General features: G+C 46.6%; 1 protein-coding gene across 1 annotated transcript in view; it reads right to left on the reverse strand.

Annotated features, from left to right (window-relative positions):
- PTPRM (protein tyrosine phosphatase receptor type M) overlaps nucleotides 1-10,795 on the reverse strand; it is a 594,672-nt gene that overhangs the window by 16,276 nt on the left and 567,601 nt on the right. The window contains 4 exon segments of the mRNA XM_007458456.1: nucleotides 3,479-3,604; nucleotides 7,957-8,088; nucleotides 9,073-9,246; nucleotides 9,955-10,104. Coding sequence (XP_007458518.1) covers nucleotides 3,479-3,604; nucleotides 7,957-8,088; nucleotides 9,073-9,246; nucleotides 9,955-10,104 — 582 coding nt within the window.

A 10,795-nucleotide genomic window follows, 5' to 3' on the forward strand; every position in this document is an offset into this window, starting at 1 on the left:
AGACACTAATGAAAGAAATTAAAGATGATACCAACAGATGGAGAGATATACCATGTTCCTGGATTGGAAGAATCAACATTGTGAAAATGACTCTACTACCCAAAGCAATCTACAGATTCAATGCAATCCCTGTCAAACTACCAATGGCATTTTTCACAGAACTAGAACAAAAAATTTCACAATGTGTATGGAAATACAAAAGACCCCGAATAGCCAAAGCAATCTTGAGAAAGAAAAACGGAGCTGGAGGAATCAGGCGCCCAGACTTCAGACTATACTACAAAGCTACAGTAATCAAGACAGTATGGTACTGGCACACAAACAGAAATATAGATCAACGGAACAGGATAGAAAGCCCAGAGATAAACCCACGCACATATGGACACCTTATCTTTGATAAAGGAAGCAAGAGTATACAATAGAGAAAAGACAGCCTCTACAATAAGTGGTGCTGGGAAAACTGGACAGATACATGTAAAAGAATGAAATTAGAACACTTCCTAACACTACACACAAAAATAAACTCGAAATGGATTAAAGACCTAAATGTAAGGTCAGACACTATAAAACTCTTAGAGAAAAACATAGGCAGAACACTCTATGACATAAATCACAGCAAGATCCTTTTTGACCCACCTCCTAGAGAAATGGAAAGAAAAACAAAAATAAACAAATGGGACCTAATGAAACTTCAAAGCTTTTGCACAGCAAAGGAAACCATAAAAAAGACAAAAAGACAACCCTCAGAATGGGAGAAAATATTTGCAAATGAAGAAACTGACCAAGGATTAATCTCCAAAATATACAAGCAGCTCAATATCAAAAAACAAACAATGCAATCCAAAAATGGGCAGAGGACCTAAACAGACATTTCTCCAAGGAAGATATATGGATTGCCAACAAACACATGAAAAGATGCTCAATATCACTAATCATTAGAGAAATGCAAATCAAAACCACAATGAGGTATCACCTCACACTGGTCAGAATGGCCATCATCAAAAAAATCTACAAACAATAAATGCTGGAGAGGGTGTGGAAAAAAGGGAACCCTCTTGCACTGTCGGTGGGAATGTAAATTGATAGAGTCACTATGGAGAACAGTATGGAGGTTCCTTAAAAAACTAAAAATAGAACTACCATATGACCTAGCAATCCCACTCTTGGGCATATACCCTGAGAAAACCATAATTTTAAAAGAGTCATGTACCACAATGTTCATTGCAGCACTATTTACAACAGGCAGGACATGGAAGCAACCTAAGTGTCCATCGACAGATGAATGGATAAAGGAGATGTGGCACATATATACAATGGAATATTACTCAGCCATAAAAAGAAACGAAATTGAGTTATTTGTAGTGAGGTGGATGGACCTACAGTCTGTCATACAGAGTGAAGTAAGTCAGAAAGAGAAAAACAAATACCATATGCTAACACATATATATGGAATCTAATAAAAAAAAAAATAAAAAGGTTCTGATGAACCTAAGGGCAGGACAGGAATAAAGACGCAGACATAGAGAATGGACTTGAGGACACGGGGAGGGGGAAGGGTAAGCTGGGACAAATGAGAGAGTAGCATTGACATATATACACTACCAAATGTAAAATAGATAGCTAGTGGGAAGCTGCTGCATAGCACAGGGAGGTCAGCTCAGTGCTTTGCGACCACCTAGAGGGGTGGGATAGGGAGGGTGGGAGGGAGACGCAAGAGGGAGGAGATATGGGGATATACATATAGCTGATTAACTTTGTGATACATCAGAAACTAACACAACACTGAAAAGCAATTATACTCCAATAAAGATGTTAAAAAAATATCCATGTGTTTCCAATGACAGGCCAGACAAATAAAAGCAAGCAGAATGCTATTGCTTTGCAAAAGGGCCCCCTCACTCCGGTTGGGCCTTTGCTCACACAGTTTTGTGAAAAATAGCGCAAACCTGAGCACTGACCACAGTGGGCAACAAGTGGTAAAAAGGCTTGACTTTAATTACAGGCAAATTAAAGGTAAAGGATAAATTATGACCTGGCAATGTTTGTGATCTCAGAGAGACACAGATTACACCCTGTTTCCGGGGAGTAGAATATGGTTCTGCTTCTTGGTGTGACTCTTGCTAAGATATCAATAGTTAATTAATCTTTTGTCATAATTAAATGGAATTGCAGGATTCAGGAAGTAACCTGGCCACGGCTAAACCTCTCGGGCTAAATCCTCCGTGGCTGTCGGTAGCACCCGACACAGGGGATCTCACTCTCCCCGTCCCCTCCCGGCTGTTCTTCCCCCTCCACTGCTCTCTCCTCTCTGCCCTGTCCCCCTTCCTCCCAGACCTGTTGCTGATGGAGGCCCCATGCTCAGTTCTCGGGTCCCTTTCTCTTCTCTCTCTCGATGGTTTCATTCAGTCTCATGGCTTTAAATCTTCCATTAAGTCCTCAATTTGTGTCTCCAGTTCAGACCTCTCTCCTGAATTGCACCCTCACAGACTCGAGGGCCTACTTGATATTCCCACATAGGCATCTAATAGTCATCTTGAATCCAGTATGTTCCCCCCTGAATGGACCCTCTGTCCACGCGTTCCCCCACCCCTAACAATCCCGTTACCCGCACAGCCTTTCCTAACCTGGTTAACGTCTGCTCCATCTAGCTCTCAGGACCCAAATCCTGAGAACCACCTCGACTCCCTGGGATCCAAACTATCTGGCCAATTCGATCGGCTCTGCCGTCAAAATATCAGTGCCTGCACCTCCCACCCCTCCCCCTGCTGCCACTCCGTCCTGCTTTGTCCCTTCTCGCCTGGATTATTATAACAGCCTCCTGATGCGTCTCTCTTACTGTCTGTTCTCAACACAGAAGCCAGAGTGTGCCTTTTAAACGGCAGGTTATAGCTCATGACTCTTCTACTCAAAACCCTGTAACGGCTCCTTCTTTCTTTCACAGCAGAAGCCCCAGTCCTGGCAGCGGCCTGCAAGGTCCTAAGTGATCTCTGTCCCCTCGACCCCTCGGACTTCGGCCCCAGCAGCTACTCCCACCCTTGCTTCCTGGGCTGCAGCCACATCAGCCTCCTTACTGTTCCGGGAACTCAGCAGACAAGGCCCCACCTCAGGGCCTTTGCACTGACTGTCACTTCTGCCTGCAAAGCTGCCTGCACGAGAGCACATGGCTGCCCCTTCACTCCAGTCGGGCCTTTGCTCACATGGCACGTCTGCTCTCCCTCTGGTCCACCTTCTGCCTCCCCAATTTTTTTTCCTACCGCACCCACCGCTTGCTAACAATCTAGTAGGTTATGTGTTGTCTTTATCCTCTCCTGTCTGTCCTCTCCCTTTAGAACATAAGCTCCATAAGGTCAGTGAGTTCACAAACTCCTTGAAGGGACTCCAAGCTCCCAGAACAGTGACTGACACGGACACTCTACCTATTCAACAAATGAGAAAATCATGAAACCACAACACCAGCCATGGCGGCTGCGGATCTTACTCGGGCTGCGTTGTAAATTCGGAATATCCTGCTGATGATGTCTTCTTCCAGGTCAGCAGAAACAAATTCCACCTGGATGGGGCCGTGTCTGTGGACTCCATTCTCCGGCCAGTACTGCGGACACAACTGAGTTCAGAACACAGAGACGCGACGTTAATGATAAAAATACATTTACTGCTCACAGTTTGGATGCGGTCACTACCGGCAGCAGGACCAAACGCCCTCAATTCACTTCCTTTCCTTTCTTTTCTCTCTTTTCCTTCCAGCAAGTCGACTTTAGGACTTTCTTGTTGACTGATCCCTTAAATCCACCTGTCTGTCTACTACTTTTTTCTCCGAAAGTATCTTTAAGCCACGAGGGATTCTGCTTCCCAAGGAGGTCATGTGGGTGCTATTGAACACATGCTGTAAGATCCCTTTTGCTGCTGAAAGGAACTCTTCTCAGGCCCTGGGGAGATGCCACGAGCTGCCACTATAAGACCTACGACACTTGAGATTAAGACATACCTGTTAACACCCAAATCTCCATCCTCCCATCTGGGCTTGCCTTGCAGTTTGTAGTCACTTTTAAGAACAGGGCTATTTTGTGACAAGATACTGATAACAGTGTTGGGTTGCATTTTCATGCTCTGGTCCAAACCCTCCCAGCTCACATCTAGGAAACCTGGTGTAATAAGGGTAACTGCTCTGCTGTTTTTACCTGGAGGTGGCTTTAATTAAAGACACAGTTTCCTAGAGTCTTAAACTCCAGGTATTGGTGATACTGGGAAACTAGGACTTTTGCAAGAATGCGATGCACGTGACATGAGGGTGGAGGGCGGGGTGCTGGGCAGGGTGGCTGATGAGGGAGTGGCTTTCGTTTACTGCTGCCCCACAGAAACACTGAACTTGGAGATAGGTGAGAAACCCCCCTGATCTGTTCTCCCAAACCTTTTCGAAAGCCTGAAGACCTTAATTAAGGCATTTAAAGTCTGCAGTGAAACTTCTTTGGGGACTTCGTATGCAGTGATGTTTTGGGAGCAGCATTTAACGTTTTTCTTTCTGATTTACCTGAGGGACAAATGGCTGGGGGGAGGGGCAAGAGGGAATTACTTCATTATTCTACAATCTGTTTCTTTTTGGGCCAAGAGCAGATGAAGACCATCTCATTTTAAGCAGAATGATGTACCATGAAGGGAGAACCTACTGCTTGAAATTCCTTTTACTGATGGCTTTTATTTTCCAAAGGATCTGAAATCTCATCATCAAAAGTTACAACAGTTGATTTACATCCAAGATTGTAAGATAGTTTTCAGTGGGTCAACCGAAGCCATCTCCCTCCCTCTATTACAGAAGTTAAAGGTTTGGCTTTCATGATCAAGAATTTAAGTGGAGTAACCAAGTGTCCTTTTTACATTAGCTAAGTCTATAGTATTTTAGAAATTACATTTATTATTTCAAAATAATGCTTCCACAACATTTTCCCTTCTTCACCAGTGCTTCCTGGTGACGTTATAAAACTGCCTTTGTCAAAAGATAGCCTGCTGAAGTTTTATCTTCTTTTTGATACCCAAGGGTACCCACTGTTAAAATTAACAGGTGTACGATGGGAAGCTGAGCTGGTCATAAAAGCTCGAACACGCACATTTGAACCGTTCTGCCCATTTTCTCCTGCCTGAGCCGGCTTTGCTCTCTGTTCGCTCTCTCACTTCAGGCCCTGATCTAAAGCTTGTCACTTACACCAGAGAAACAGGAACGGCTCGGGCTGGTGCTTGGCTCCTGGCATACGGCATTCTGCATTCTGCCCAAGGAAACCGTGTGGAAAATGGCTTAAATAGTGCATAACATGTCCATGAACCAGACCTATAAATACTTAAAGTAGTTGAGGGCTATTCTTGTGCAATTGCAAAGACTTTCGGTTCAAATGCTCCGTTTAGTGTTCTCTAAAAGGCTGAATCCCAGGAGCAACTTTTCTCTGACTCTCAACACTGGCCCTGTCTGCTGAATGGAACTGGGGCTTCTCTGTCTCTCCTGCCAGGTGTGAGTCCAGACAGTTTGGGGTTAGAATGCAGCTTTAGAACTCAAACACTGTCATTCAAAAAGAACACGTGAAAATCACTGATGTCTGGTTCACTAATGATAAAAAAACAGTGTATCACTACACTTCAGGATTCACATTAGGGGAAAAACAACGATTCTGAAGAGGGAACCATCGCTTATCCTCTGTCTACGACTAAGGACTCTTGAATGAGTGAAATTTAACCCATGGCATTGTGAGTTAGAAAATCAGGATCCTTGGTCCTATTTCCGGGTGTGGCTTTGAAGTCCCCCTAGCTGTGGTGTCTGCTTGTCTTTATCAATGGTTGCCATCTATCCTTCGGAGAAGAATCACTGGGGAAGACTCCTAAAATATTTAAGGTTCTTAAGTAAAAAGGACTGGATGAGGTCAAGGACTATCATTATTATTTCATTAACTAGTCTTCAGGCTAGAGCCATAACAAGATAATGTAGTGCCTCAAACATAATTCAAAACATTACAGGGGCTTCCCCGGTGGCGCAGTGGTTGAGAGTCCGCCTGCCGATGCAGGGGACGCAGGTTCGCGCCCCGGTCCGGGAAGATCCCACATGCCGCGGAGCGGCTGGGCCCGTGAGCCATGGCCGCTGAGCCTGCGCGTCCGGAGCCTGTGCTCCGCAACGGGGAGAGGCCACAACGGTGAGAGGCCCGCGTACCGCAAAAACAAAACAAAACAAAAACATTAGAGAATTGAAGTGAAGGTCCATGGAATATATGGCAGATTGATGACAATCAAATGGATTTTAGGAAGGAAAAGTCTCGTCCAGTTTGGTTGCTGCAATACTTCAGACCTGTTTTATTTTTTTTTTTAAAGGATTTGTGTCTATGAGATAGAAAATTAATTCGGTTCCAGAGCAAGTTTATTCTTACAACACGCCAAGTTCAAACTACTTAACAAGGGCCTCTGTCACAGCAGGTCAGCCCTCGATTGGAATAGCCAGGCCCTAAGGCAATACATCCAGCTCCCAGGGCCCCTGTGCTCACGCTGTCCTGACAAGTCCCTTAAAAAAATGCTTCTCACTCCATTATTAACACTGAGTCACCACCACCCAGTTCTCTGCCTTTTTATGTTTAAGAAGAAGAGCGATGAAAAAGCCCCGTTGATCATTCTTTTTCTTCAAGTGCCAGTTTTATTTCTTTTTAATATCTTTACCAAAGAGATGACAAAGTAATTGCTGTCCCTTAGAATGGCTTGTCGGCCTGCACTGCCACCCCCTCCATGACGACTGCCACCTGAGGGCTCCAAGTGGGCCGTGCCAGGAGGCGCACAGATGCTCCAAGATGGGATCTGGGACTGTGTCAGAGGCTGACGGCCTTTCTTCACAGTCCTGGTCTGCTTGATCTGCAACCTTCAGGCTCCGGTTCAGCTCTGACTCTGCACCATTACCTCGCATCTCCCTCTGGTCACTATTTCTTTTCCTTTTTTTTTTGCGGTACGTGGGCCTCTCACTGCTGTGGCCTCTCCCGTTGCGGAGCACAGGCTCCGGACGCGCAGGCTCAGCGGCCATGGCTCACGGGCCCAGCGGCTCCGCGGCATGTGGGATCTTCCCGGATCGGGGCACGAACCCGCATCCCCTGCATCGGCAGGCGGACTCTCAACCACTGCACCACCAGGGAAGCCCTCTTTTCCTTTTTTTTAAAAAAAATTAATTTATTTTATTTATTTTTGCCTGCGTTGGGTCTTCATTGCTGCGCGCTGGCTTTCTCTATTTGTGGTGAGCAGGGGCTACTCTTCCTTGAGGTGCACAGGCTTCTCATTGCGGTGGCTTCTCTTGTTGTGGAGCACGGGCTCTAGGCACGCAGGTTTCAGTAGTTGTGGCTCATGGGCTCAGTAGTTGTGGCTCGTGGGTTCTAGAGCACAGGTTTGGTAGTTGTGGCACACGGGCTTAGTTGCTCCGCGGCATGTGGGATCTTCCTGGACCAGGGTTCAAACCCATGTCCCCTGCATTGGCAGGCGGATTCTTAACCACCGCGCCACCAGGGAAGCCCATCTGGTCACTATTTCTATCCCTCGGTACCAGCCCAGTTTCTGACCCTGTCTCGCCCTGTCACTCCCACCATCTCTTTTGGTTTCAGACTATTTTCTGCACCCACCCCTAATCCCGTCTGGTTTTTAACACGGGTTTTTATTTTTTTTTTTATTTTATTTTTTATTTTTTTTTCTTGCGTTATGCGGGCCTCTCACTGTTGTGGCCTCTCCCATTTGCGGAGCACAGGCTCCGGACGCGCAGGCTCAGTGGCCATGGCTCACGGGCCCAGCCGCTCCGCGGCATGTTAACACGGGTTTTTAGCATCTCCGGTTCTCTGTCCTTGCCTGGCATTTGTGACCTGCCACCGGGGGACTGAACTTCTCCATGTGCAAACAAAGCAAACACAGATTTGACCCCGGGCACGGGCCCTGACGGCCATAAATCTCGAGTCTCACCTGGGCCGGATCCACATCATTCAGCATAACTACAGACGTGCAGTGATAATCCAGGACCAGCCTCCAGAAGTCTTTCACTGTGTTTGGCAAAGGATGCTGGGTGACTATAAAAGCCGAGGGCTGTTTATAGCTCTGCAAACACAAACAAGAAAGATCCAAATATACCCAGGAAAATGTAACAGGAGGAAGCTAAGTTATTTTGTACACATGGGAGTTTGTGACATAAAACACTGAATGTATTTAACAATTGTTGAATTCTATCACCATTGTCAATGCCAAAACAGACCAAATATAGACCCATCTGCAGAATAATAATGATAAAATAATCTCACTTTGATACTAAGAAAACTTAATAAGTATTTCATATTTTTTTTTGTATTTCTGGTAGGCAATGTTGGCCCTATACATAACTATTTTAATGGAGAAAATTTTACTTTAAAATATGCATAATTAAAATAGTTCTGTTTTTCCTAAAATCTGTTTGCTTGTCATTTAAGTGTGTGATGGTGTTACTTATTCCTGCCATCAAAGGACACACTTGCTTTTTACAGCTCTGCAGAGCTTCAAACAAGTTTAAATACGCTTTTACTGATATCACATCAATAGAATTAAAATTTCCATATTAGCACTGAAAATACCCGTTCGCTTTGCCCATCAATTGAACAGCAAATGTTCATTCAGTTAGAAGTAAACAGACAGACAGGAAGTAATGAGTTGTGTACTATCTGTGCTGACAGGCAATCTTTCCCCCATGTTAATTACCGCCCAAATGAGGAGGAATGGCAACTAAAATAATGCTGCAAAAACCACATTATCCCACTTCGCTGCTCTCGTGACTTAATAGCTGTCTCTTGCTCTCCGGCCAGGAGGTTAAAAATTGAAGCTCAGAGAGTAACCGAGACATCTTTCATTCATCAATCGCCTGGATTGGGGGTCTCAGAGAGACTAAGAACGTTGGTCCCGACACAGAAACAGATACGGAATCTGAAATGCACTTTGCTGCAAGTACAGTTTACATCTTAAAAAAAACAAGGGCAGAGGAGTCCGGAGAGAACACAGGCACTGTCCCTGGAGGACCATCCCCGCACACCCTGCCTAGGGGGCGAGGGGGCTCACGTCCATGAGGGCGGCATTGATGTAGTTGCTGCTCTCGCCATCGAGGGTGATGAGGAAAGGCAGGCAGCGGTCGGGGGGCAGGATGTCCATGCAGCGGTTCTTCTCGTGGTTCCGGGGCAGAAGCGCGATGCTGCAGTCCTCCACGCGCAGGGTCGGTGTCACCATGTTCAGGGTCTAGAGGACAGAGGACGCACACTTGGGAAGAGAACCCGTCTCAGACCTCGGGAGACCCACGTTTCCTGCAGCTGATGTCCCCCTTGTCCCCGAACCCCACTGACACAGTTGGATTTTTATTTCTCTTTACACTCCTTGGACTTGGTCCACAGACAGTGCCCATCAGACATAAGGACCACTGTGGGTGTGCAGGATTACGTGCCGTCGAGTCCAACTAGGGCTGGCCATCTGGGCGCCTGCGGGTAAGAGGCGGGTGGAGATCGGCCCAGAGTCAGGTGCATTTAGACCCAACGTGAATATGAGAAACTGCACAAAGAACTCTTGCCCGGCAAGCACCCTGAATGTACCTTGCTTGGTCTGGCTGCCCCTGTGTTACACTGTGGGATGGTGTGGTGTCTGCCTGCTAAGCGGGGGCCTGGCTCTGCTAGACCAGTGGTTCTCAACGTGGGGACACTGGCAATGTCTGCACATGATTTGGTTGTCAGAACGGTGTGGTGGAGGCCTCTTGGCATCCAGTGGGTAGGGGCCAGGGATGCTGCTAAACATCCTACAGGACAGCCCCCGTGGTAATGGATGATTGGGTCCCCAGTGTCAACAGTGCCGAGGCTAAGAAACCCTGTGTTGGCTCAAGGGTTCAGGAGCCGACTCTGAGATCCTTCTTAAGGAGCAAGGTCACAGCCGGCCACCTGTCCCTTTAGCACGACTTACCCGGAATTCCTCTTTAATCTGGCTTGAATTTGTCTGTGGATCCAGCTTGTTCATGTCATAATAGAGAGACCTGACTTGGGAAGCAGGGACCGAGGTGTCCCCACAAAGACAGGCTTCCAGGATGGCATCGTGGATGAACACGTACTGCTCCTGGCGAAGCAGACGGGACTCGTTAGTAGTAGAGAAACCAAGGTAACCAGAAAGAACTAGAGAAGGAGGGAAGGCAGCCCCACACGGACAGGAAAACAGAACAATGGTCCACCCATCACAGATGACGCCCTCCCACCAGAGAGAAAGCAGGGGAGACGACCTGACCGCTAGGAGGGGCTTATTCCAGGACCAGTAATCCTGTTCCCTACCGGGACGGCGGGCACATTGGTGACTGGCCATGTGCGGCGTACAGTATAGCGGGAGGAAGAGATAAACAGGGGCTCAGTGCAGAAGCTGTAAACAGATCGATGAAAACCACTCAAGACACTGATAAATCCCAGAGCCAAGCACTGTCACGTGGGAGTGACTGGAGCTACACTGTCTCTGCAATTCTGATCCCACGAGTCTGGAACTCAGTATTTCAGATGAGGAAATAGCAGAATCTTACCTACATATAATGAAAAGAGGAATGTGCTAACCAAATTAATAGTGCAAAGAAGGTCCAGGGAAACTTGACATCACTATGAAAAATCAACAGTTCTGAGCACTTAGAGCTACTTCCTTTGAAACATTAATTAATGAGATGATTACGAAAGTCCTTATGTGTCCAGGGAAGAGCTCTCGTGTGTACGTATAAGCCTGCAGTTTAGAAACCAACCCTCTAATTCTGAATTGGCCCTGGCTTTCCCTA

The sequence above is a fragment of the Lipotes vexillifer genome, unplaced genomic scaffold (assembly GCF_000442215.2).
Source record: "Lipotes vexillifer unplaced genomic scaffold, Lipotes_vexillifer_v1.1 scaffold447, whole genome shotgun sequence".
Lineage (NCBI taxonomy): Eukaryota > Metazoa > Chordata > Mammalia > Artiodactyla > Lipotidae > Lipotes > Lipotes vexillifer.